At 53.2% G+C, this 27466-nt stretch overlaps 2 protein-coding genes and 1 long non-coding RNA gene across 5 annotated transcripts; 1 reads left to right on the top strand and 2 right to left on the bottom strand.

Annotated features, from left to right (window-relative positions):
* Positions 1-50: 50 nt before the first annotated feature.
* Positions 51-13330, bottom strand: GOT2 (glutamic-oxaloacetic transaminase 2). 2 transcript variants are annotated; one of them, XM_030282188.4, is made up of 10 exons: positions 13170-13330; positions 7816-7972; positions 6523-6651; positions 6223-6282; positions 5949-6110; positions 5397-5501; positions 4364-4514; positions 3539-3704; positions 2457-2607; positions 51-1981 (listed from the first exon to the last, which is right to left on the bottom strand). In XM_030282188.4, exons 1-10 carry the CDS (start codon positions 13313-13315, stop codon positions 1859-1861), a joined length of 1350 nt encoding a protein of 449 aa, XP_030138048.2. In that variant the 5' UTR covers positions 13316-13330; the 3' UTR covers positions 51-1858. The 2 variants fall into 2 exon arrangements, with proteins under 2 accessions (XP_030138048.2, XP_041574496.1); XM_041718562.2 differs by lacking the exon at positions 13170-13330 and adding an exon at positions 12698-12765.
* Positions 13331-14775: 1445 nt separating this feature from the next.
* Positions 14776-21133, bottom strand: CALB2 (calbindin 2). Its single transcript, NM_001245777.2, is given in 11 exon segments — positions 14776-15165; positions 15402-15473; positions 15700-15753; positions 15874-15913; positions 16119-16174; positions 16282-16359; positions 16464-16520; positions 17360-17440; positions 17541-17630; positions 17823-17899; positions 20995-21133. Coding segments are annotated over 11 exon segments (813 nt in total). The 5' UTR covers positions 21086-21133; the 3' UTR covers positions 14776-15048.
* Positions 15419-18247, top strand: LOC140684846 (uncharacterized). Of its 2 annotated transcripts, none has more exons than XR_012057723.1 (3): positions 15419-15574; positions 15657-15780; positions 17705-18247. It is a non-coding gene; the product is annotated as an uncharacterized lncRNA (long non-coding RNA). The 2 variants fall into 2 exon arrangements; XR_012057722.1 differs by having other exon boundaries at positions 15657-15788.
* Positions 21134-27466: the final 6333 nt, after the last annotated feature.

The raw sequence follows: 27466 nt of genomic DNA, 5'->3' as shown, positions 1-27466 counted from the left end.
GGGGCTGAGCCTCCGGGGACACGCGGCAAGGAGAGGGCGACAGACGGGGCTGTGCTCCAGGGTGCTTTTATTGTACAGAGAACGAGCAGGAGAACGCCCCACGCGGGGAACAGGAGGCGGCAGCTCGAGAGCCACGCAGAACCGGGGACCACAGCACAGGAACCCACAGCGCCGTGGGGCAGCACCTACGGCGTGTGCGGCATGGAAAGCAGTTTATTGCACAAAGGACAGCAAGCAGCGGCTGTGGGCATCGGGCCAGTAAACATGCGGCGTGGGAGCGGAAACCTTCTGTCAGGGAGCAGCGGGAGGATCCAGCCTTCCAGCAAGTGTGGCAACAACGTGCCCCAGACCCGGACAGGTGCACCAGACCGGACCTGTCCCAGCTCCAACGGGCACACAGTTGCCCTGGGCAGGAATGGGAAATGAGGACTGCTAAATACCCTGTTACGGCTGCAGAGGGAAGTGCCAGTGGATGAAGACAGCTCACAGACTTGAGACGTGGCCAAAGATGGGCCCATGTCCCAAGGCAGACAGTTTTTGGGAATTTGTCCTCTTGCCAGCAACACCTACATTCAACACCATAGGCCTAAATTTCAGCTCCGTGGCACTAGCTTGCACCTGGACAATCTCAGTTCACACACACTGTGCTCCCAGGGCTCATTGGTGGGAACTGCCTCTCTTTACATGGAATTCTCAAGAGATGAGGGTTCACTGGTCACATAAGATCCCCTGTGCTAGAATAGTCCTGAGAGGGATTGTTTGGTGCATGGAAGGGCCAGATCCAGCTGCACAATGACAGGATGAATTCCCCAGTTCAACATAGCCATGCACCAGTTTATTTGGATTAAAAATCAGAGTCCAGTAAGTCAAGGACCTCAGGGACACTTGGTTTAGGACAGAATGGTTTTTGAGTCATCAGCTCTCAGATTTCTCTCAAGATCACTCTTTTCTGGTGTCACCAGAAATGTGGTTGAACAGACCAGAGAGGGATGCCCCACACCTCCACGTGAGTGGAATACTGCAGGGCCGAGCCGCTTGGCTTACGGCTTTGAGACACTCAACAAAGACTGCAGGGAGGGTATAGGGCTGGACTGCTGGGCTTAGGACAGGAATGGGGCAAGGCAGAGACCACCAGAGAGCAGTTTTCAGAGGAAATTCTTATTGGGGAGGGGGGGTGAGAGAAATTGTTTCACCTCCAGGTATGAAAGTGAGACAGGTTTAAAAGAGGGACACTAGTCTGCCCCACGCACTGATGCCACTGTGAATTACACCTGAAAGGAGAGTCCCAGATGGAAAGAGCGAAGCCAACAACGGAGCCGAGTTTGGTAGTGAGAAGTCCTCAGAGCTGGTTGTCAGAGGACAGCTTTGGTGCTGCCCAGCCCCAGGCTGGGATGATGGAGGAGGATGGAACCTGCTGGCAGCAGGGACTGGCTGAGGAGTTTGGAGGAGCACACCTCCAACTCAGCCCACCCAGCTCCCTACCTGCTGCTGCTTGGGCCAGCAGCCAAAAGCCTCACAAAGCCTTCTCATGGAGAAATGTGTGCGGAGAAGCCTTTGGTGCCTACACTGGTAGGACGGCATTGTAAGCATTTGCTTCCTCCAGCATAGATAGGTGCTGGGGTTGATGGAGAAAGGATGGACAGCAGGGAAGAATGGCTGTGACGAGCAGGAGCCAGCAATTATGTCCTTGCTCCACAACACAGGGTGGATTTGACTAGGCTTCTACAACTCATCTACAAGATACATTCAGCAGCGGCTTCAAGTGCTGTGGTTGAAGTATTCTGCTTGTTTCTTTTCCCTCCTCATCTTCGACTGGTGAGGAAGGGAAAGCCACCAGCTCCAGGGCACCCCTTTGTCTTTACTTTGTGACTTGATGGATGGCATGAGCCAGGTAACCCACATTGCCTGACGTAACTCCTGCCACAGAGATGCGTCCATCCTTTGTCATGTAGACCGAGAACTCCTTGATCAGCCGCTCCACCTGGGGTGAAAGAGCAAAGTTCAAACTGCAGGCCAACCTCTGCTGTGTCAGCAAAGTGCAAATTTACCCGGCTTGCTGAAACTCAAAGCGAACTGGCTGCCAGCAGACAGGGCATCCCACTACCTGCAGAGTACGCTGTGCACCAAGAGAGATGCTGCCCAGCTCTCAGGCCAAGCAGCAACACTGCAGATGTTCAGCTGGAAGAGTCACCTCACTTGAGCTGACCTTTAAGGTCACTTCACAGCAGCACCAAGTGACTGCTTGCTTTGATAGACACGACAGCTACATTTACTTTCAACCTCCTCAAGTACAGCGGAGCAAGACTGGGGTCCCCATGATGTGCCACTGCTTAGGGCTTGGAGGATGTTCCTTCTGAGGAAGAAGTGCTTTCAAGGGTTCATTTTGGCATCTGTAGTCAAAAACCTACTGACAAGGACTGCAAATGACACTTTGAGACCACTGGATTTGTGTTTACCTGCTCAGGCTTCAGCCCTGTGAAGCAGAACATGCCGATCTGGTCAGTGATGTGCTGCCAGTTGTGGGAGGATCCCTCCTTCTTGAGGTTCGACACCAGCTGAGTCCGCATGCTGATGATCCGGTCAGCCATGCCCTTCACCTCTGTGAGCCTGAGGAGCCAACCCAGGAACCATTCAGAGCAGGGCTGGAACACACCAATGCTGCTCTCCCCACCCCAGCTATTGAAAATCAACCTCTCCACCTGGAGGGGCTCCATAGGGAGATGCAGATGAGCATGAAGAAGGAGCTCCAGCTGGAAAAGCTGCTTCTTTTTCCTGATACTCAAAGGTCACCCCTTTTATTTATTCCATTGCTCTTGGACACTACTACTAGAATGTAGACATTTCTCATGTCTGAAATCCACAGGTCAGTAGGATGCCTCATAGCAGCACTATTCAAACCCAGATAAAATAGTATCTACAGGTAAACCAAGCATGCAGGGTAGCATTGGCAAATAGGCCCTGCTCCAAAGCAGCACAGCTAGGAAATGTCTCCACTGGGCCCTGGATCAGGCACAAGTGTCGGGCTGCCAAAAGAACACAGCCCCCAGTGAGGCCACAGCACACTGCCAACCTTTGTTCTGCCAGGCCAGCTGCTGGGAGGGACCTGGCACCAAGGGGCTGGGAAAACAGCACAGGCTGACACCAGGAATCAGGCTTAGGGCATGAGGGTTACATTCTTGGGTCTCATTCCCAGGGGGCTTCTGCTTCCACTTCCCCCACATGAGACACACTACATGGCTATACCACCTCAGATATTTAGGCTTCTTAGATAGGCAGCTCCTGCAGCCCTCAATCCTATGGGAGCTTTATCCACTCCTTTACAGAGTTTTCTTCCTTGCTAACACAAGGAAAACCTGTTTGTGCCAGGTTAAACTGACACCAGCTGATGCCAGGACATAAGCAAGGATTTCTCCAGAGTAAACATGGTTCTGACTGTTGCTGAAGCTAAGAGCTGCCTGTGACAGCAGCAGACAGTAAGCACAGCACAAGGCTGAACAAAGAGATCTCACTGTCATGAGCATTACAGATTTCTTCTTACCACTCCTTCCGTAGGTCAGGGGTGTTCAGGATCATAGAGGCAATGCGTGCTCCGTTCACAGGTGGGTTGGAGTACATGGGACGGATGAGGATCTTCAGCTGCGATTCGACCCTCTTGGCTTCATCTGCATCACTGCAGATCACTGTGAAGGCACCCGCACGCTCTCCTAAGAGAATCACAGAATATCTTGAGTTGGAAGGATCACTAGTCCAGTTTTTGGCCATGCACAGAACAACCCCATGAATCCGACAATTCCTGTGTCTGACAGCATTGCCCAAACACTCCTTAAGCTCTGTCAGGCTTATGCTATGACCACTTCCCCGAGAAGCCTGTTCCAATATCCAATCACCCTTTAGGTTAAGAACCTTTCCCGAATATCCAGCCTAAATCCTCCCTGACACAGTTCTATGTCATTCCCTTGGGTCCTGTCACTGGTCACAGAGCGCAGATGCTGCCCCTTGAGAGGAAGCTGATGCCTGTGATGAGCTCTGCCCTCAGTCTTTTCTTCCCCAGGTTGAGCAAGCTAAGTGTCCTCAGCTGCTCCGTTTATGGCTTTTCTTTTAGACCATTCACCATCTTTGTAGTCCCTTTTGGACACTCTCTGAAACTTTATATCCATCTTACACTGTTGCACCCAACACCACACAGCTTTAGTGGATCCCCGTTCTCTAGAAGCATCTCCACCAGCTCCTAATGGGTTATCCCTGCTCAGTACTGCAGGATGAACACAGGCAGCAGGAAAACACTGGCTGCTAAACCTTGGAGGTATTGGGATCCTGGCAGCAGCCTGGATTAAACTATTTCGTCACCACGTGCCTTACTCACCGTACAGCCCCATGTTCTTAGCGAAGGACTGTGACAGGACGATGTTGATGCCCTGCTCGATGAAATACCGCACCGCCCAGGCATCCCGGTTGATGTCCCCACTGGCAAAGCCCTGGTAGGCCATGTCAAAGTACACGAGGAGGTTTCGTTTCTGCCAGCAAAGACAAAGAGAGCGTCACAGAAGCTGAGCACCCCTCCAAGGTGCAGGGCAGGAGGCTGAGAAAAGCCATGCAGACAGCAGTCTGTCCACCTGCAGTGATTCTCCTCCAGAAAGAGCATTATTCCCCTTCAGTCACCACAGGGAAAGCAGCCCAAAACCTGCAGCTACCCAGCACACATCAGAACAGCAGCTGAAGATCCTCCAGAGCTGAAGATCCCTCCACCCATGGGATGTGCAAGTCTGGCCCAGGAAGCAGAAGTAAATTCAACAGCAACAAAATAGTCTACTTCAATGTCTTCTGTATCATCAGTTTCCAGGAAAATCACCTGGGAACTCTAGTCAGCTAGGCAAATACCCCAGATACACTGCCCCTTAGAGCTACCCTTCTGTAGGCCACAGAGATCGCTTTGATATCTACCAATTCTCAGGACCCTATTAAGGCCTGGTATCTCCAAGCCAAATATCACTGGCTACAGGCTTGATGGAGCAGCAGGAAGGAGGAGAAGGTAGAACCTGTCCCTATCTATTTGCAGCTGTAGCTTGCAAGGAGACACCAAGCATGTGAGAGATCCTCCAGCATTTTTAATACACCAGTGCTGGGTGCTCTGTTCCAGCAATCACAGCTCATGCTTTCAACACTGCTGCTCTCCTTTCAGGTCTCCCTACTCCTGCTTCCTGGAGAGGTGCCAGCAGAAAGCCCAATGGTCAGCTAGAAGCCTCCTGGGTACATTTGACTGGCTCCTGTCAGGAACATGACACCCATCCTGGCTTCAGGGAAAGGAATAATCTTTAGAGAAGATCAGGTGCCACCCATGAAAGGCCAGAGATGAGGTTTTCCCAGGAATGGCACAGTACCCCTGGGACATTGCTTACCTTCACCATAGCTGCCAATTCCTTCCATTGCTCCTGCCGGGGATCCACCCCAGTGGGGTTGTGAGCACAAGCATGTAAGAGGATGATGCTCTTCTCTGGAATTTTCTAAGGAAGATGTTATAGAGAATGAATCATCGATGATATCTGACCACTCTCCTCAGCAGATGAGACAGCTTAGATGAGCTCTGCGAGGCTTCTAGCCTTGATTTAATGCCTTCAGGCATCATAGAATGATAGCATATTCTGAGCTGGAATGGATCCATAAGGAGTCCAACTCCTTGGCCCTGTACACGACAATCCTGAGAACCACGCTATGTGCCTGAATTGTTCAAACACTCCTTGAAGCCTGGCAGACTTGGTGCCATGATCACCTCCCTCGGGACCCAGTTCTGACTGCCCAACCACCCTCTGGGTAAAAAATCTTTTCCTAATATCCAGCCTGAACCTCCCCTGACACAGCTTCATGCCTCATCATCACATTTAGGGTAAAGTAATATCACCACTCATTTCCCCACATGACCTCCCTTCTTCCAGGCATGGAAGGCAACTCACAGAAATGTCATCCATGGCTCCAGAGAAGTCAAGGCTGCATGTCTTGGGGTCATAGTAGCGATAAGCCTGAAGTTGCATGCCAGCATCACGGAAAATGGGAGTGTGATTACCCCAGGACGGTTTGGGTAGATACACATCACGGCTGGCTTTGAAGAACCGTTGCTGGACAATAGCAAGACAAAGTGTTCAAACAAGTTGTATACATTCAAGCAGTTAGAAAACCATAAAAAATCAGCTCTGGTCAAAATACTTCCACTACTGGCCAGGCACTCACCAAAAAGTTGGCTCCAATTCTCAGAGATCCAGTCCCAGAAATACCCTGCACGGTAACATACTGCAAGAAAAGAAAAAAAAATATCTGAGTCTGAGTAGCCATGTAGTATTACAGGGAGAGCACAGTCATCATGTCATGACTGGCAGCAGCATACCAAAACAGGGACAAGGGGCTGGAGGGACCACAGGGTCAGCAGCTCCAGCTCCATAGCAGGGAGTTGGGACCCCTCCCCTCCTTGGACAGCACTGTTTCACCCCAGCCTTCAGAGGAAGCGCCCTCTGTGCCCTGGGCTCTCCTTACCCGGCCGCTCTTGAAAGCCTCACTGTTCTCCCCCAGAGCCAGTTCTGCAGATGCTCGGGTGAAATCTGCTAGTCCTCCGATGGGCAAGTACTCCTTATCCATCTTCTTGGATGCTATCATGGCCTCCGCCTGGAAGGGAAGACAAGCTCAGCAAGGAAAGCATCACCTTGCAGAGAGTGATGGATAGCTAAAGGTCACTTCTTTGCACATTTGCTTGCTCAAAAGGGGCAAAGGTTGGTTTACAGGAGTTTCTCTGCAGGGCTCATTCCAAGCAAGGGGCAGCAGTAAACATTTCAGATAAAACCCCAAAGCCACCAGAGCCCTCAGTGAGTGACAGTGTTGGTACAGTGGAGCCACAGAAACCTGGCATCAGAAGAGAGCACCACTTCCAGCCCATTACAAGTCAATGCTGCTGAACAAGGACACACACTTCTTTGCCCAAGCAGGAATTGTCGGGCAGGAAAGCAAGACTTGAGTGTTACTGAGAGGCAGGTATCATCTCTCTGTAGGAGATATCCCCAAGCCAGTTAGGGTAGGAAACCTTTTGCAGGGCCTTGTCATGCTGGAAGTGGCACAGACCCTGGCAGCATTCACATACCACCAGGAAACTGTCCCTGTGACACCATCCAGGTTCCCTGGTTGTGACCCAGCTGCACAGAGAGGGAGGGCAAGGGATAGATTTAAAACTCACACTGATGAGACACATGGAAAAGTCACTCTCCCTGCACCCTCCCTGTTAGTGCAGCCAATCAATGCATGTCTCAGCTGCCAGCTATTTAACAGCCTATTTCTACCCCTACAGCCCTAAAAGACCCCATAATCCCTTCAAGGGCAATGTCCACACCCAGCTCCCTGGGCTGTAGTTTTAGACTGGCTTATGGAGAAACTGGTAGTATCGACTCAGCAGAATTTCTAAGACTAATCCATTAAGGAGCCAATGTCAGCTCCTTCCTCCCTTGTGAGGTGCCCTAAAGAACACCAGCCTGTTCAAGAAACACCTTGAAATTCAGAGTGCATTGGAGGGCTCAAAGAAGTAACGAGTTAGAGTTATCTGAATGGGAACAGGACATGTATTTCCTATTTTGTCCTGTACTACTTAACAGCTCTTCATGTCTCAAAAGCATTAGTCCTGCTAAGAGAAACACCCAGGAATACTGTCCTGCTCTGTTAGAGACAGAGCTTATTTTAAGGACCAACAGACAAAATTTGCTTAGTGACCTTCCCCTTCCCTGACTCCCTCAGGGTACTTGGCACCTGGATCTGGCCCTGCCCAGCAGCCAGCACCCAGCTCACCTTGCGAACACAGTTCAGGACATACGGCTTCCCGTTGTCATCCCGATATGCCCCCACTCCCAGGTTCATCTTCTTGGAGTTGGTGTCACGCTTGTAAGCTTCTGTCACCCCCAGGATGGGGTCGGGGGGACCCATCTCCACATGGGACCACCATGAGCTAAAGGGAGAAACAAGAAGCTAAGCATGAGACTTGAGAACTGGGCAGAGATGTGCACCAACAGAAACCCCCAAGGGAAATCTTGTCTTTAAACTACTGAAAAAGGTACAAATAGTGTTCAGAGAATTATCCAAAAAACCAAGCCAAACCATCTAAGTCACACTGTATATTGCAGAATGGGTGAAGAGCCTCAGTTCATTGTGGCTGAAGATAACTGTCTCACTCTCAGTCATTTGCATGTTGAAATGCTCCTGTTTGCCTTATGTGCTAACACCACAAAGAGCCCAGGAAACTGAAGCCTTGAACTCCTATGCTCTGGACAAGTGCCCAGAGCCTGCATGTGGGATTGCACAGGTTATTCCCCTCCAGGGAACCTTGGCCAGACCCAGGCAATTGCACAAAAGCATGAATATGGAGTACCTTCCAAACTCCTGGAAAGGCTGTAGTACATGAAAACTAATTTGTTTTTTTTTTCCCCAACATTGGCTGATAGAACAAAGGTATTTCCATTCCTTGCCCTACAAACTCTGCCTCCCCTGATGTTGTACACAAATGCTGTTTTCCAGGAAATCATAGAAGACAGTTTGTTCCCCATGTGACAAGTGACAAGCTCTGATGTGAAGACTCTTCCCCTGCTGTCAAGCACAAAACCTCCCTGCATCAGGAGGAGCTTTGTGTTCCCCCAACACAAGGAGCCACCTGCCTCTGCCCGGCTGGCAGTGCACCCGGAAGATGGAGAGGCTCTCTTAATGTCAAGGGCAGAGCAGACCATGCTATAAAAAGAAACCTGTTATTTCCTTTGGCCACAGTCTCTGCCCTGTCCCATGTCCAGGCTTTGCAGGCCTGCAGACAGTGCAGGAGCAGCAGTGTGGTGTTTTTTAACCTGCCTGACAGAGGGATTTGGCTATCACAGCCCCCTCCTGAAGGCACAGTATGCAGCTCTGAGCTCCTGACCACCAAACAGGCGCCTACCCCTTCCCCCAGCTCAGTGGGGAACAAAGGGTGTAATACAAAGCAGATTTGGTTTATCTCCTGCAGGAAAGAACTCAAGCCTTGATTGCTGAAGGAGAAACACAGAGACAGAGAGACATATCAGCTTTACCAGTTTTGCAGCCCCGGAAAGGCTACATCATCTGATAACAAGATCCTTTCCCAACTTGGGAATGCTGTCCTGGGGCTGGTCTGTGCCCCAGGCAATGCAGGAGCCAGCCCGACCTCCTGCTGAGTGTGTAGTGCAGACACAGATCTGTGGGCAGTGGGGCCAGGCGGGTTAAGGAAGCTCTAACTGATCAGCAGAATTCATAAAGTCATCTTTCCACTCTGTCCCTGTTTTAGGCACACTTAGGCCAAGTTTCCTCACTGCAGAAAAATTTTGCACTCTCACATGTATGTAGATTGCATTTCATGGAGCCTCAATCATTTGCCCTCTTCAGACTGACCTTTCTTCCCCTATGTACACTATTTTCAAATTTTAAAAGAAACCTATTACTCCTTTTGACAGGCTTTGAGGAAGAGGTAGAGTCACCTCAGGTAGTTTAAAAATGGAAGAGGTGCTTAAAGTTTGGTAGGCCACCAACTAGTCTTAATTACCTCTTAAGTATAGAATTAGCTTGGAAAGGAGGATGAGTCAGAGATGCCAGCAACACACACCCTCCAGAGAGGGACTGGGGCTGCAGCCAGTGTGGAGGGAGTGACCTGGAGAACCAACCTGAGCAGGACACGTCAAGGGGACTGTCAGGGCAAACTCTGCTGCAGGTTCAGGCGGCTTTGGACAAACCGCTCCCAATGTGTTCCTGGCAGTGGAGAGGCAGGGAAAGAGAGAAACAATGTGCAGTAGTGTGGTTCTCTTCAGTTTACCTGGTTTAGGATTATTTTGGTATCAAGGGCTGCAGGAGCCTGGCCATCTATTTTAAAGAGCTGCTACTTTGGAGATGGTGACAGCACCTTCTTTCTGCTGGGCTTTTCCCCAAGCAGCTTACAGTGTTTGGAGTATTTAGGTCCCAATCCTGCTAAGGCTTAGGCAGGTCACTGGGCTCTAACATACTGCAATTAATGCTGATCCTGCAGGCATTTACCTAAGCTGCAGCACTTCAGAGAGTTAAGTACTTTTGTTCTGAGCCGGTTTTTGTGTTGGCTTAAGGCACTGACAGGGTAGGTTTAAAACTTATTTTCCTGTTCTCAGCATGAAGGCTTCCAGCTGAAACAAAACTCTGCTGGTGTTTCCAGGAAGGTGAGCTTGCAGGGAGACAGGAGAAAAAAAGCCTAGGCTGAGTTGTCCAAACACATCGGGATACCAAAGAGATCATAGAGGCAAAGCTTTCCCAAAGGGGTTTGGGAAAAAGATCTACTAGGGGTCCAAGGCCACACAACTGAACACACTGCTAGCCCCTGTTACTGTTGTTGTCCCTGCACTGCCTTGTATTTTATTTTGAGCAATTAAAAGAACATTTGGCTTGAATAAAGGTCAAAGCTATAAACTGCACATCTCTGCCAGGCCAGAGGTATTCAGTGCAGAAAACTAACCAGAGGTGAACTTAAGCTGGGGTTGAACTACCTGAGGGATACTCAATGTAAGCCAAAGGAAGCACGTTCTCCAGCTACAGGACTTCCACACAGAAGGCCCAAAGTTTAGATGCTCATCAGAGATCCAAATAGTCTCTGTACTCTTCAGCCATGCTGGTCTTCTGAGCTGGTTTAATGTACAACTGCAAGTGCAATGGGACAGAGAGGATGGGAAAATGCACCAGAATTGCATAAATTTGCAACATTTTTCAAAAATATATCTGAACTTATGCCTCAAGTGCACAGACCTAAAAAGTGTTTAAGGACTCAAGGTAAGCCTGGAGAGCAAGCATTTACAAGCCCAGTGAAGGTTTCCTGAGGTACAGCCACATAAGATACTGGATTTCAGAAGCTTTGCCAAAGCCCCCACAGCATTTCTGCAAGACAGAGCAGAGCTAGAGGCCAAAGGCTGTACGTAAACCACATTTAAAGCTAATATTTACACAAGAACAATGCCAACAGGCTGCTGGCTACTACAGGGCCTTTCAAGCCTACAAATTCCTTGCCCCAGTGAGCTTTGGATAAGCTTTCCACCAAGAAAAGTATTTAAATAGCTGTCTTGTGATACATCAGAGCAGCAGACTGAGTTATCGTGCTAATTAGCATTTGTGTGTCAATGGAACAGTTTTAACCATTTCGTATCTCTTAACCTCAGTTCTGCTTTCAGAAACAGCATTCTCAGCACAGATTAATGATAGCAGCTGGAGCACCACATTATATTGCTGAAGATAAGGAAACAGAAACTGCTAATCAGTGCTTGGCTTCCCTTGTTGCATAACAAGCCACTATTCCTGAAACAAAAAAGGGATATGTGCACAGAGGCTCCTTACTTGAAAAAGGTAACAACCTCTCTTGGGTGACCTCAATGCAATTTGGTAATTTACAGTTTGCTGTATAACAAGCTTGAGAAAAGCCAAGCTTTTGCCAGCAGGCTCCATCGCTTTCACAGGTCTGCTATAATCCATGGGCACAAAACACAAGTTCTAGACAGCCACTCTTCTGTCCCAGCTGAGAAGAGCCGGAAGGCTGGCTTAGAAGCAGTAGTGACTGCTGGAATAGAGATTTTAAAAAACCCCACTGCTTTCCTGCTCTGACGTAGCCTGGAAACTGTTTGTTAGAGACTTCCCCACTAGTGAGGGCCAGGAGTCAAAAGGGTTCTGGAGCATACCAAGGCCTCATCCAGATTCCTCTGCTTCTTGGCCATCTGATCTCAGTGATGTTCCCAGCCCCATGGCTCTCAGGTCAGCTGTACTTTGTGGAAACTTGGACGTTCTGGGCTTTTCACACAGCTCCAGCAGCACCCTACATCTTTCTATCCAAACCTCTGCTGACCAGAGACAAAAGAATCCAGAGCTGCCAGTGCAAGACTGGTCCTCATAGAAACACTGTCACTCCCACTCTGCTCCTGCTAGGGTTTGTACCCCTGAGAGCACAGCCAGCACTACTCCCACCCCAATTCATGGGTCATGGGGTCACTGCAGACCTGCTGCACCATGCATGATCCCACGTGCATGAGGCCACTGCACCGTGTAGAGGTCCCTTTGGACCCACTACATAGGTCAGCCAGACAGCACCACCTCAGCCCCATTTCACAGCACACGGAATCCTGGAACGGTTTGGGTTGGAAGAGACCCGAAAGATTACGTTGTCCAAACCCCTGACATAGACAGGCATACCTTCCACTAGACCAGGATGCTCCAAGCCCTGTCCAACCTGGCCTTGAACACTTCCAGGGATGTGACAGGCATGGTTTCTCTAGACAACCTGTGCCAGAACCTCACCACCCTCACAGGGAAGAATTTGTTCCCAATATCTAATCTAACCCTGCCCTCTGTCAATTTAAACCCTTTCCCCCTTGCCCTGGCACTCCAAACCCTTGTCAAAAGTCCCTACCAGCTCTCTTGTAGCCCCTTTAGATACCAGAAGGCCACAATTAGGTCACCCCAAAGCCTTGTCTCTTCCAGGTTGAATAACCTCAGCTCTTTCCCTCGGTCTTTCCACACAGAAATGGTGCTCCAATCCTCTGATCATCTCTGTGGCCTCCTCTGGACTTGCTCAAACAGGTCGATGTCCTTCTTGTGCTAGGGTCGCAAAGGTGGACGCAGTGCAGCAGGTGGAGGTCTCAGCAGAGCAGACCAGAGGGACAGAATCCCCTCCTTTTACCTGATGCCTACAGTGCCGGTGATGCAGCCCAGGACACGGCTGCGAGCGCACATTGCCTGGGCACGTCCAGCCTCTCACTGACCACATCATCCGTGCCCCGAAGCACAGTGTACATCACTGGCAGCACCCAGGCGCCAGCAAAGCACCGGGTGTCTCCAGCACCCCGGCCCCGGTTCCCGGGGCTCCCCGGTGCTACGCGCCCTCCACGGCGGCGCCTCAAGGGCAGGCGGGGGGCGCCGGGCTGGGCCGCAGCCAATCAGAGCGCGAGGACCCCCCTCCCAGCCAATCCGAGCGCGGTCCGTCCCCCCGGCAACCCCCTCGCCCAGCGCGGCGTCAGCCGCGGGCCGCACGGGGCGACTCGCTTCCCGCAGCCTCCCCCACCGCCAGCTCGGAGCGGGGCTCAGCCGCGGGAAAACCCCTCCGCCGACCCCGGCGGGCGGCCCTAGGGCCTGAGCCACCTCTCAGCCCTCACCTGGCGCGGGAGGCGGCGGCGGCGAGGCGCGGGGCGGCGAGGAGCCGGCGGCTGTGCAGGAGCGCCATGGCGGCAGCGGCGGCGGTGGCGGCGGCGGGCGGGCACTTCACACCGCGGGCGCCGGCTGAGCGCTCCGCCCCGCGCATGCGCCGCCGTGCGCCGGGCACCGCTCGCGCTGCCCCCTGGCGGCCACTGCGGGTCAGTGCAGCTGCGCCGCTCGGTCCGGGGCGGTGCTGGGATGTGCTGGGCTGTACTGGGATGTACTGGGATGTGCTGGGATGTGCTGGGCTGTACTGGGATGTACTGGGATGTGCTGGGATGTGCTGGGCTGTGCTGGGATGTACTGGGCAGTGCTGGGATGTGCTGGGCTGTGCTGGGTTGTACTGGGATGTGTTGGGATGTACTGGGCGGTGCTGGGCTGTACTGGGCGGTGCTGGGCTGTGCTGGGCGGTGCTGGGCTGTGCTGGGCTGTACTGGGAAGTGCTGGGCAGTACTGGGATGTACTGGGCAGTGCTGGGCTATGCAGGACACAACTGTGATGTAGTGGGCCATGCTAAGCTGTATTGGCCCATCTTGTACCAGGCCATACTGGCTGTACTAGGCTGTCCTACACTATACTGGGCTGTGGTAGGGTGTACTGGGATAGGGAGGCCTTAACTAGGACATAGTGGGCCATACTAGTCTGTGCTGGACCGTCTGGTAGCAGGCTATACTTGGCCATACTGGGACATACAGGATGGTACTGCACCATACTAGGCTGCACAGTGCTGTACTTGAGCTGTATAGGACTGCACTGCACCATGTGGAGCCACACCAGTCTGGACAGGGCAGTCTTGGGCCATATAGTGAGCTATACCCGATTGTAACACACCATATGGAACTATACAGGGATATACAGGGCTGTGTTTGGCCATATGGAGCTGTACAGGACTGTACTAGGCCATACTGGGCTGTGTGGGGCTGTACTTGGTTGCTCTGTGCCATTCTGGAGTGTGGAGGGACATGTGGAACTGTAAAGGTCTGTACTGGGCTGTGCTTAGCCACACAGGACTGTACAACAGCACACAGGTCTGTATAGTGTGGTACTGGGCCATGCTGGGCTATGTGGGGCTGTGCTGGGCCATATAGGACTGCACTGTAGCATGCTGGGCTGTACTGGGCTGTGTGGGATTTTACTGGGTCACAGTGGGCTGTACTGGGCTGTGCATGTCCAGACGGGGCTGCACTGTGCCGTACTGGGCCATACTGGATAGTACAGGAGTGGGAAAGGTTGCATTGGGACTCTGCCAGCATCAGCACCCTGAGACTGGCTTCCAAAACTGGGAGTGGGGGAAACAGCCCTTGGGATGTCCCAGAGGCTTTGGCAGGGTGTGGGAGGGGTGGATGGGAGGGATAACTGGGAGGTACAGTGTCCCCACTCAACCTGCCTGCACTCTGCTCCCCAGGGATTCTCCAGTGACCTTCATTCCATAGGGGCTTTCCCAAATGCTCCGTCTCTCTTCCCCACCCAGCAGCCACGTCCTCTGTGGGATCAGAGTGTGGGATATCCCCCTCCTCCCTGTCACCCCGCAGCCCACCATGGGATAGAGAAATAGGGGCTTCACTCTAGCAGTACTTGAATTTATTAGTAAACTGTTCTTTGGTAAATGATAAAAACTCAAGAGACCAAAAGGAATGAAAACAACACCCCCGCAAAGAAAAAAAAAAGTCATTAAACAAACCAGGCAGATGGGAAAAAAAAAAAAAGTTTTCCCCCCTAAATGGGATTTTAGCAACCTACAGCAAACCCAAGAGATGTTGGGGGAGCTCTGCAGTGATGGGGGCTCCCCTTTGTGCTTGTTTCCGGGGAGGAGGAGCGTGGGCTGTGTGTATGGGGGTCCTACATGGGGGGCTCATTGCAGAGCACCATCTCCAGTTCCTTGCGGTAGAGTTTGCCCCCGTCGGAGAGGTTCATGATGCTCTTCCTGTAGTTGGTGAGCTGCTGGATGTTCATCTCCTGCAAGGCATGAGGGGCAGTGGGGGTGGGCACCCCTTTCTCCCGGGGGAGTACCCCCAGGCTGAGATTACACTCCCCCCATTTCCAGTGCAGCTTCCCATGAGGATGCAGGGTCAGCACTTGGACCAGCATCTCCTCGTCCCCATGGAGCATGGACATGGAAGGATGCTGCTGGGAGATGGGAGAAGGAACTTGGGGGGCCCTGGGGGTGGCACCCAAGCTCTGCCCCCACTTACTTTCTTATTCTTCTCATACAGGTCTTTCAAAAGTGCATCCAGCTCATTCTCGTCAATGAAGCCATTTCCATCCTGGATAGTGTGGGAGGGACATGAACAGCAGGAAGGACACAAGCCCTGCAATTCCCCTTTGGACATGGGCATCCCCAGACCCTCACCCAGCACAGCCAGAGGTAATCCCAATTCTCCCACCCTAAACCAGAGCACGGAATTGCCCCAACCAAAACCATATGATTTGGGGTTATTTTTTGCCAGGTTATATTTATTTGGGGTGGCTTCCCATGAGCTGGCTCCCTACCTTGTCGTAGAAGGCAAAGATGGCATTGAACTCATCTGAGGACAGCTTCATTCCCTGGGAAGTGACAAGGGAATGAGAGAGGTACCAGGGTATGAGAGAGGGGTTGGATGTACAAGCAATGGGAATGGGTTGTTTTTGTTGTTATTATTAGCAGTAGGAGTAGTATTATGTTACCTGAAACTTCAGAAGAAAGTTTTCTTGCACAGGCAAAAGTCTGAAAAAGAAGGAGGACAGGGAAGAGTGGGAAGCAGCCAGAAAAAGGCATTCTCCTAAATCACAGTGATGTTTTGCTCAGGAACATGAGTAAATTAAAGAGGAAAACAGTTTTCCCTGGAAGCTGGAGCAAACTCTTCCTAAATATGAGCATTTCGGGTGTCTTTCCCTCCCTATCTCTTCCTTCTTGCTGCCCGGGACCTTACCGGGACATCTCGGAGAGGCCCAGCTTCCCATCACCGTTCATGTCGAACATCCGCAGCTGTTGGGACACAAACAGTGCCCTGTGACCATCAGCCCCTCCCCTGCATGCCACCCGCCTGGGGTGCTGAGGTCTCTGGTGGGGACACAGTGCCCCGGGTCACTCACAATGGTCTGTGTGTACTCCTGCAGCTTGGGCTCATCGTAGGGCCGGTTTGCCTTCTTCAGCAGGTCCGACAAGAAGCCCTGGGAGGAGAGGGTTTTTTTGGCTGTCCCCATCCCCAGCTGTCCCAGCAGGGATGTCCCACTGACAGGGACCCAGCCAAGCCCACCCTCTGCCCTCAGCCCACCTTGAGCTCGTTGGCTTCGATGTAGCCGCTGCGATCCGTGTCGTACCTGCGCCAAGCCTGCGGAGGAACTGCCATGAGCCTCTGCAGGGGCTCGTGTCCCCCACTCCCCCCTGATCCGTGTGTGTGTCCCCATAAACTCTCTCTGAGAGTGTCCCCCACCATCCTAAAGGAGATGGGGCCATCTCACAGCTCCCCCTGGCATCACATACTCTCCCTTGAGGCTAGATGCTTTTGTTCAGCCCCACACCAAGAGTTCAACCACCTTTATCCGCATGTCAGTATGCAAGACCAGGCTTTAATATTTAATAATATTTAATTCCATCCCCCAATTAAACAATAGTGTCTGCTTACCACCTCCCCCACCCCACCCCCAATATCATGAGGTGCTCCTCTTTCAGCTTCCTATCCACCCAGGGTTCAGTTTCCATGTATAAGTCCTTCCTCTCCAGAATGCTGCACATTCCCTTCCACCCCCAGTTATGCTTTATTCCCCATCTGGAATTTCTCTCCCACCTGCGTGGGTTCACTCCATGCAAGGACACAGCAAGGTTGTGGGACGCCCCGGAACAGTGTTGGCTTCGGCACATCCCTTGGGCACTTAGGAGCAACCATGAGGGGAAGTTTACAAAAAATCCCCAAATCCTTGTCTGGAGGCTGGGATGAGGCACCCGACTGCCCTGAGAAGTATCCAAGGAGTGCTGAGAACTGGGAAAACTCACCACATTCCTGCTCTTCCCTAAACCAGCACTGCCTCCCAGTGTTAACTCCCAGAGCTAATGCCAAGAGTTTTGGGGAGACCAGGGGAAGTTTGGTCAGTTCAAGCTCCCAGTTGTTTTCCCTTGGTGGAGCTGGATTGAATTCCCTGGGGATCCCCCAGTGCAGCCTGTCCCACTCACCTCCATGAACTCTGAACTGGAGCCCACATGCTGGCGAAAACACAGCAGAAAATTCTCCTCCGTGGGCAGGATCTGAGCCAGCTGTGGGAAACACAGGCATGGTGGAAAGGTGGAGGGGGAAACATAAGCATGAGGGTGGAACATGAACAGCCTGGGGTTTGTCAGGTCCAGCACTGCTCACCTCTGCCATCTCGATTTTGCCATCCGCATTTTTGTCATATTTGTGCATAAACTCCTTCATCTTGTCACCCAAATTGTCCTTCTTTGAGTCCTGCCAGCAAGGAGAGAGGGAATGGGAACATTTCCCCCATTCCCTATGCTGATCTTCTCCCACTTTCTTCCCAGAGGAGTCCCAGTCCCACTCATGAGTGCCCAAAGGAGATGGGGCTGACATGAGCATGCATGAGTCTTTGGGCACAATGGAACAAGGGAAGGAGGGAGCAAAACCAGAAGATGCTCTTACCACACCCGCCCCCTTTCTTGCACTTTCCAACTCCTGGAAGAAATTTTCCAGCTCTTTGCCTTCAATGTAGCCATTTCCTGCAGGAGGAAAAAAAAAATGCAGTAAGATTTTCACAGTGTCAGAGCACAGGAGGAGAGGGACAGATGCTCCCAGGGGACACAGCAATTGTTCCCTCTGCACCAGGACATGGCTCCAAGGCAACTGTGGCAACAAGGAAATGCCAGCCAATGTTGATGCTGGGCGTTACACATTCTGGTGATGCCCAAATTTGCCCAGGTGACACACAGCCCTGGACTTGCCCCTTGCACTCATTTGTGGGGCTCAGGGGACTTTGTTAATCTTGGTCTTTGCTGCATTTTCTGTATTTGATGCTTCGATCAGATGCTTTAAATAAAGGCACCCCATCCCGTGCAAGCATCTCCCAATCAGGACTGTCTCCTCTCAACCCCCTGTGGGGGCCACAAGGGCAAACAGGGAGCAGGGGCAAGGCACCCAGCACAGCATCCCCCCATCCTGGGTGCAAGATCAGCCCCAGGAAGGGGTGACCCCACTGCCAATCTCCAGCATGGCCAGGAGCTCCAAAAGATCCCTGTCCTGTGTACCTCACACCTCTCACTGCCGGTATCTGTGCTGAGATGTGGCTCCTCTGGAGCCCAGGGTATCCATAGCCCTGCCCTGCCTGTGGGATGCTCGATGGCCAGAGGGCTCAGCCAGGGCTCAGCCACACATGGCTCCCACACTGGTGGCCCTTGGTGGCTTTGGGGGGTGGCTGCTGTGCCTGGAAGCAGCAGCGTCACATCACAGCTGGGGACAGCAGTAAGACACTGGCTCCGTGGTGCTGTCAGGCAAGGTGTCACCTCCCTGCCAGAAATCCTCCCTTCCAAGAACACCTGGACAGCAGAGGGATGTTGCCCTTTCCCCTGAAGTGCCTGGCTGGGGGATAGCCAGGGCTCTTCCTTGTGAATACTTCCCCCAGGACTGCTCCAGGTTTCAGCCTCCGGAGGCTTGGACCACAGCTGCCTGCTCTGCGCCACCTTTGGCAGTATCACCTGCAGGCTCCCAGCAGCATCTGCTCCCCACTGCTACACAGCAGCTGGGAATAACCCATCCACATCCCAGCTCAGAGCACTGGGGAAATCCCAGGGTACCTTCCTCTTTGGTGACCACATCCCAATGCATGAGCAGCATCCTTCCCGGGAGGGAATGAGGGGCTTGGGTGATATTGGGGTGCTGGTGTGAGCCACTGAGGTACTTTGGCTTCCCACTGCTCTTCCCAGGGGCTTTGCTTGTGTGGGTGCAGGAGAACCCCGAGTGGCTTTGAATTCAGTGGGGAAAAAAGAAAAATCAACAGGAGTTTTGTGCTGGGAAAAAAGAATAAGGCTGAGAAAAGCTGTGGCCAGTAGCTTGGCTTCCTCCAAGCAGCAGGTCTGATCCATGTCTGCAGAGCAGCGGGATGTGGAGTCATGGAAAATCCCCTCCAGAGAGCCACAGCCAGTCCATGCAGCTCCACCTCAGAGCCTCGGGGCAGCAGTGGCTGGTAAAGTGAGGACATCAAAGACATCCAAGGGGACATCTCTGGGGCATGACAAGCCATGAGGGGAAGCAGCTCAAGGCATGGAAGCCACATTGAAGGGGTTTAAATGCAGGGATGAGCTTGGGTGAAGTAGTCCCATGCACAGCGGAATGAACCCCAGGTCCCTCCATTGGCACAGGGAAGCAGCCAGGGCTGTTGGAGCTCCAGCCTGGTGCAGCTGAGCATTGTCCTTGTCAAGGCCACCTTCCTTCCCGAGGCCCGAGTCCCTCCTCTCCTGCGCACCTGCCGTGCTGCAGCTCCACAGCCTTACCCTGCCCGGGGGCCGTGGGCCAAGCTGGAGCCGTGCCTGCCGCGGTGGTTTGGCGATGACAGAGCACATCCAAGGGCACAGTGGGAAGCGCTGCAGGGAGCCAGCTGGACACCCACATCAGGAGCTGCCCACTCCCACTGGAGTGCCACCTTCCAAACCCCTTGGTGGCTGCTCCAGTGCCAGCAGTGACAGGGACCTGTGTCTGTGTCCCCTGATTCTGTGAGGCTGCAGGGGGGGGACCCCAAAATGCAGCCAGGAGCAAGCTGAGCTCCAGTTCCAGCAGCACAGCTGGGGAGGCTACATGATGCAGTTCCAAGGAGGTTTTTCATCCCCAAACCTCCCTGCAGGAACAGGAGACTCAGTGAAGGACAGGTGCTTTCCCCCTAGGCTGCTGTCCCCAGCAGGCTGAGCCTCCTTCATGGCACTGCAGCGCTGGAAGAAACTGTTTTCCCACAAAACAATGCTGGTTTGTGCATTTCCCCCCCCTTTTTGGGGCTGACAGTGGTAGAAACAGGGGTGTCCTGCCCAGATGTGACTCCGTGGGAAGGTGACATCCCCATAGTGGACACGGTTTTTGCCAGCATGCCCAGGGAGAGGTTTTGGGAGGCTGGGGAGCAGGCAGGCAGAGACCAAGCACTCCAGACGTGGAGGGACCATTCTTCAGCCTGCTCCGGGCGTGGGACACCCGCTCTGTCACTCCTGGCAAGGGGGTGGCCCTGGGGCCAACCTGGTGGCCATGCTGCCCCACTCATTCCAGGTACCAAGTGTGGGGCACTGCCGAGGCAGGGAGATGGAGAGGACCGAGGGTGGACACTGGGCACCCCGGGAAGGGCAAGATGCCCAGAGCAGCACCCAGAGGTGACAACAGCCCCGAGTGAATCCCAGCTCTGAAGGCACCCGGGGGACGTGTCAAGGAGACCCAGGATATCCCGGGCTCAGCGTCCCATGGGCTGAGGACTCCCAGTGGGGTCCAGTTTGGGGCTCTCCGTCCTTTCTCGACGGGGAGGTCCTGGGGGACCGATTACTTCCCCGACCCCGGAGCTTCAACCGACGGGGCTGTGCCGCGGAGACTCTCCATCACCCCGGAGACTCTCCATCACCCCGGAGTCTCTCCATCCTGGAGTCTCTGCATCCCGGGAGCTCTCCATCACCCCGGGGGCTCACCGTTACCCCCGGGCTGCGGCAGTGGAGGCTCCATCCTCTCCTTCGGGATGTGCAGGGACTCTTCACCACCCCCCTTCAGCCCCGCGCCCCTAGGGATGTTCAGCCCGCTGCCCTCCCCGCCGGTTTTTTGAGGAGCGAAGTGTCCCGCGCGCCCCGGGACTGACCGTCCGCGTCGAAGTGCCGCCAGATGTCGAGGAACTGGGAGGCGGTGAGCTCGGCCAGGTGGAGGTGCGGGGCCTGCTGCGGGCCGGCCATCCCGCTCCCGATCCCGCTCCCGATCCCGATCCCGATCCCGCCGCTCCCGATCCCGCCGCCGCCCGCAGCCGCCTTTTATACCCGCCGCCGCCGCGCCGCCCGCCGCCGCCAGAGGGCGCCGCTGCTCCGGGACACCGGCCGGGCACGGGGGGCAGCGGGACAGGGACAGGGGGACAGCGGGACAGCGGGTACCGGGACAGCGGGACAGGGACAGCGGGACAGGGACAGCGGGTACCGGGACAGGGACAGCGGGACAGGGACAGCGGGACAGCGGGACAGCGGGACAGGGATAGCGGGACAGGGGGACAGGGGGACAGGGGGTACCGGGACAGCGGGACAGGGGGACAGCGGGTAGCGGGACAGGGGGACAGGGGGACAGGGGGACAGCGGGTACCGGGACAGTGGGACAGGGGGACAAGGACAGCGGGTACCGGAACAGCGGGACAGGGGGACAGGGACAGCGGGTACCGGGACAGGGACAGCGGGATAGCGGGATAGCGGGACAGCAGGACAAGGGTACCGGGACAGCGGGACAGGGATAGCGGGTACCGGGACAGGGGGACAGGGGGTACCAGGACAGGGGGACAGCGGGATAGCGGGACAGGGGGACAGGGACAGGGGATACTGGGACAGGGGGACAGGGGGACAGGGACAGCAGGATAGCAGGACAGGGACAGCGGGTACCGGGACAGCAGGACAGGGGGACAGGGACAGTGGGACAGCGGGTACCGGGACAGGGGGTACCGGGACAGGGGGACAGCGGGACAGGTGGACTGCTGGTACTGGGACAGCGGGACACTCAGACAGTGGGACACCGAAACACCCAGACAGGGGGACACCCGGACAGCGGGACAGGGGGACACCGGGACAGCAGGACACCCTGACAGCGAGACACCAGGACAGTGGGATACCCGGACAACGGGACACCGGGACTTGGGGGCACACAGACAGTGGTACACCTGGACAGCAGGTACCGGGACAGGGGGACAGTGGGACACCCAGACACTGGGACACCTGGACGGCGGGACAAGGGGACAGAGGGATATCAAGATATCAGGACACTAGAACGTTGGGATACGAGAACATTGGGGCACCAGGATACCAAGATGCTGGGACACCTGGACATACCAGGACATTAGGACACCGGAATGCCAGGACACTGGGATACAGAGACACCAGGATACGGGGACACTGGGAGCAGCACTGGGCACTGGATTCGGCAGCCCGTGCCCTGGCACTTGTCCCTGCCTAGTCACCTAACCCTACTCTCTCACCTACTGCTGTCCCATGACATCTACTCCTGCCCTGTGTCACCTATCCCTGCCCTGTGCAACTTACCCCTGTCCCACACCAGCCGCCCTCCTTAATGTCACCTACCCCTCTCCTGACACCTCACTGCCCTGTCACTCTGCCCTGCTGCCTCCTCCTCCCTGTCACTCCATTCCTTCCTCAAGTCCCTGCATCCCTTCCTGTGCCACCATGTCCATGCCTTGTGTCACCACATCTGTGTCATTGTCCCCCTGCCTCATGGCTTATGATTTGCTGGTCCTGGCAGGAGGAGAGGGCAATGGCAGTGCCTATGTCACCACCACCAAGGGACCGTGCAATGGCCACAGCAGGGCTGTCACTTGCACCCATGGCTGCAGTGAGGACACAAAACATGGGCACTGCAGACATCTTTTGGAGGAAAAACCAAGGAATCCTGAGATCAAGGCTCTGCCATCTCTGCTGGAGCAGGGCTCCTTGGGGGATAGAAGGGATGCTCAGCCAAAACCACATTTCTCACCCTGGCTCCCCTTGCCCCTCACCAGCTGGTTGTGGGATTTTCTTTTCCCAAGTTTTCCCAAATGGCAGGGAAGTTTCTAGGCCCAAACAAAACAGCCACACATGGGGTTTGTCACTGGCTCCAGCGCAGCCTGCCCAGGGGAAGCGTTGCTATGGCTACAGGGAAAAAAAAAAATCAGATCCAGCAAGAAGGCTGAGCTGATGGAAGTGCTTAATTAAAGATGAGAAGGCACCAGGGAAGTTCAGATGTGCGCAGAGCAGGGAGGCAGGCAGCAGCAGGCAGCTGCTGGGAGTTATTCGGGGCACTGCCCATCCTGCCGGGTGCTGGTGACTCTTATTTTTGTCTTTTGGCTGGAAGAACACAGGGGGTGAGGTGCTCCCTCTGAATGGCAGGGGCCTGGAGAGGCTCAGTGCAGTGGAGATGGAGCCACACCTGGGCTCTAACGCTGTGGGAGGCTGAGGCAGGGCAGGACACGACCTCAGGCAGGGGAAGAGATGCTGTGCCAGCATCCCATGAGGAAAGGCACACTGGGACACCAAGCAGTGGGATGGCCTTCTCCTCTTCCCTGCTGCACAATGCAACCTTCAGGCACACAAGGGACACTGAAGGGTGTCCTGTGTATTCCATTCACATTTCCTGTGGTTTGGCACAGAAATTAGTCAAAAAAAGCCTCTTTTTTCCATTATTGCAGCACAATTTTCCCCAGCAGAGCCCATTGCTTTACTGTCCCACACCCTCAGAGCTGATTTTTCCTGAGGGCTGAGAGGGGACATTCACTGCTTCTGCAGGGCTGGGTTTAGGGATGTGTCCCCAGTTGTGCCCAGGCAGGGGAGAGAATGGGCACAGGGACCAACACTGGTTCATCATCTGCTCCATAGGGAGCAGAGCTCCAGCCCAGCACAGGGATGGCTCTGGGTCACCAGCCATTCTTGTTGCTCCATGACTCCCACCTCTCTGCTAACAAAGAGCTGAGGTTGCTCCAAGTTGGGGCCTGGGAGCAATATTTGGGCTCCAGGTTTACTCCCTCCCTTCTCTGGGGAAATGCTTCCCCAAGCTGCCTCTCTGAAGCAGTTGGCAGAGCAAGAGGGGCTCATTGCTGTAGGAAGGGATTTGCTGAGACTGAGAAAGACTTTTAGAGAGGGCTGTGAAGCTTCAGGAAAGGAAAGCAAGGGGTTGTTGTGCTGCTGTTTGAAGCCATCTCCCCCATGGGTGTCCAGGCACTGAATGTCCCTTCTGCAGGAGAAAAGGCTGGATGGTTTCCTCCAGCCTTCACCCCTGTCCCACTACCTAGGTTGGATATCAGGAAAAGGTTCTTCACCCAGAGAGAGGGTCACACTAGTCACATCACCAACCCTGGCAGAGTTTAGGAAGCATTTGGGCAACACTCTCAGGGGTGATGGGATCCATCACATCAACACACGATGGGATTCTTGGGATGTCCTGTGCAGTGCCAGGGTTTGGACTTGATGTTCCTTGTGGGTCCAACTCAGGACAGTCTATGATTCAATCTGAACATGCCATCAGATTTTGGAAAGAACAGAGCATCATGCTGCTTACAGAGCCAGGACTTAATTCAGCAGCACTCTGAGATCAACCCACAGCCGTGACCCACATCGTTCCCCCCTGCTGCACATTCATCACAGCAGGGGAGAGTTTAGTTCTTTCCTGCAAATGAAATCCTTGCAGTGAAGATCTAAAGCTTCTGGAAAAAACCCCAAACAACACACCACTACAGCAGAATCTCCCTAATTCAACTGCAGGTTTTCAATAAAGAGAAACATCTAAGGGAAATTTGATAACTTGAAGGCAAGGCACACGCTCGCTGCTGAGCTGAGACAGCACAGGTTTTTAAAAGCTTTCTGACTTACTTTTAAATAGGAAAGAATGCAAAAGGCAAACCTCATGTAAAAAACAAAAAGCGGGAAACCGAGGCTTGCAAAGGAAACAGGATGAATCACACCATCAGATTTTTTGGGTCACAGGGTTGTTTCTCTGATAACAGCAGAGATCTCTTCTTAAGCACTCATGATATGGTCCAGCCAAGGGCTGTGGCAGAGGTTTCTCCTCTTGGCCTCACACTTTTATGTGAATCTCACATGAAGGCATCAATATAACACCTCTGTCTTCTCCAGGGGACTGGAAACAGCAGGACCCTGTGATCTGGAAAGTTTTCTCTGGAAAAAAGGCTGGCACAGAGGGTGAGGCAGACTGGCTCATGAGTCCATGGCTGTGAGTGAGTAAAGGAGGAGCTGTGCCAGCTCTGCCCTGCGCTGACACAGGTGTTCCATATGTCCCTTTGCCACGGGCACAGCCACATGTGACAGCCCGTGCTGGTGGCATTCCCCCATCAGGCAGCACTTGGGCTCACTGCCAGCCACAGCACTGAGACAGCAAGGACCATCATGTCATTTGGGGCTCTTTTACCACTTGCCAGGTGCCTCAGCTTTTCATGCATCTTTCAGCTTATCTCTATGACCACAATGCCCTGGGCCTCAGAAGCAGGTAAGTGGCACAGAGTAACAGAATGGAGAAAGCTGAGGTTGTCATTTCAGCCATGGGTGTTGCCAGAAACCACCAAAAGCACTACACAAAAGGCAGAGCATGAAGGGAACAGTGTCCTGCCCCCAGCAGAGATGACTTGCTGCTCTGGCATTACCACAGCCCACTGATTTTCCAGCTGCTCAGAAGTTCAGTAGAGGTACTTTGGTTCTTAGTATTTTTTCCATAAGTTTGTCAGCCTACTGGGATCAGTAAGAAATACCTGTGCCAAGTGCTGGTCAAATGTTGGTCCTGCTTATCCTGAGCTTTGAGTTCTGGTCCCCCAGGGATGTGGTTCTGTGGGATTTCCCTGGGTTATCCTCCAGCCTGGATGCTGGGGGAGGAGTTAAGCACCTCCTTTCTTTCTAACCAGTGGCATTGGCACAGCAAACAGAAACAGAGTTTTCAGGATCACAGCAGGTTTAATTTCCTCACAATTCCTTCCCCACACGTCTTGCCCATCTTGCATCACCATATTTCAGACTTTAGAAATTCATCAGCATTAAAAGAACCCAAAGCTGTATTAAAAGTACCTCCAAAGCCAGATGAGCTCACTGTGTTTTGTATTTCCCCTCATACCTGCAAATGAATAAGATCCTTTCCAAAGTGCCCAGAGCCTCTTCCTCTTACCTTTGACAAGTACAAAAATAAGGATGTTCATGCAAAGTTTGGGCTATCCAAGCCAATTCTGGACAGCTGAAAGAAGAGCTTCAAACTATTTAAAGGTTCAGATGAAATTTAGATTTTTTTTTTTAACAGACAAAATTTGCTGAAGATTTAGCTGTATGGTGATTTTCAGGTTCAATTTTAAGTTGCATTTCAGCTGTATTCAGACACAAGAGCATGGTATCTGCTTCTGGTGCAGCTGAAGAGAGGAGCAGGCTGGCCTGCTGAAAGCAGGTGCTGCTGCCAAGCTCCTCATCATCTCAAACCCTGCCTGAGAAGTACCAGCACAACAGCAGGTTTTTTTTTTGGATGCTTCCCTTCACATCCCAGCCCAGCCTGACTCTGATTAATTAATGGAGTTTGCTGAAATCCCAGCCTTAGCTACTCTGGCTGCTGCTAGCTACAGCGAACTGCACAGCTGCCTTCCACTCCCACTTGAGAGACTCTGTATTTACCAAGTATTAATTAGATGAATGTGAAGCACCATTTTCTCTAGGCAGGGGAAATTATCTGCTCTCTCCCTGCCCTGTAACAAGCTCATACTGGGACAAGTCTGAAAAGGGAGCAGGTAGAAGTGGCTCCTTCTTGCTCTGCACATCTGCCACTTTTCATATTTCCCTGCTCGTACTGCTCCCCTTGACAAGCACTTCACTCCTCTTGATCTGGAAAGGGAACAGCATTGTGAAAGATGGAGCTGGAGCCTCTCTCCCTTTGCAGGCCACCACCAGAACTGGTCCCAGAGACTGTCCTGACAGTCAGACCCACAAAATGGGAAGAGCTGCCGTCTCTGAGGGCTCCTCCAAGTGCCAGGAGCTGCTGAACAAGTGAGGCTGCCAGGAAAGCACAAGCAATGAATCCCTCCCTTCCACAAGTCCTCCAAACCAGGCTGGGCAGATATTTCTCAGGGCTGACCACAGGTAACATTGCCCAGGAGGAGACAAGGGGGCCACCCCAAGATCTCCCCTACACCTGAAGCGCTGTCATATAATGGAAAACATTCACAGCACAACTGTTCCTCCTGGTGGCAACATCTGCACCATGGATACTGCAGCTGACACCAGTAACTGCAGCATGAAAGGCTTCAAGCAAATACCCATCTGGAAAAAAATGGAAGAAATGTCATGGAAGGCTGAAGGCTGTGACGGAGGGCAAGTGTCAATGGTAAACAACTGGTCAGCTAAATTTAGGAAGGCAGGTTGGGAGCTCTCCATGACTGGTTGGGTGTCTTCAGTTCAGACCACTGAGTCAACTAAAAACATTAAGCTATGACAGTGATGGGCTTTATAGAGAACTACAAGATAAATGAAGGGAAAAAGGTTATCTAATAATTACTGTCACTGTTTCACATCCAGCTGCATCCCCAGCTCAGCTTGACCTTTGAGGAACAATGA

Source organism: Taeniopygia guttata, chromosome 11, assembly GCF_048771995.1.
Source record: "Taeniopygia guttata chromosome 11, bTaeGut7.mat, whole genome shotgun sequence".
Lineage (NCBI taxonomy): Eukaryota > Metazoa > Chordata > Aves > Passeriformes > Estrildidae > Taeniopygia > Taeniopygia guttata.
This window is presented reverse-complemented; position numbering and strand designations above follow the sequence as displayed.

Coding starts and splice junctions, on each gene's coding strand:
- GOT2 (XM_030282188.4), bottom strand. CDS start 13,315: ATGCGCGGGGCGGAGCGCTCAGCCGGCGCCCGCGGTGTGAAGTGCCCG. Junction 6,111..6,222: donor GAATTGGAGCCAACTTTTTG/GTGAGTGCCTGG, acceptor GCTATTGTCCAG/CAACGGTTCTTCAAAGCCAG. Junction 2,608..3,538: donor CCTGACCTACGGAAGGAGTG/GTAAGAAGAAAT, acceptor TTGGCTCCTCAG/GCTCACAGAGGTGAAGGGCA.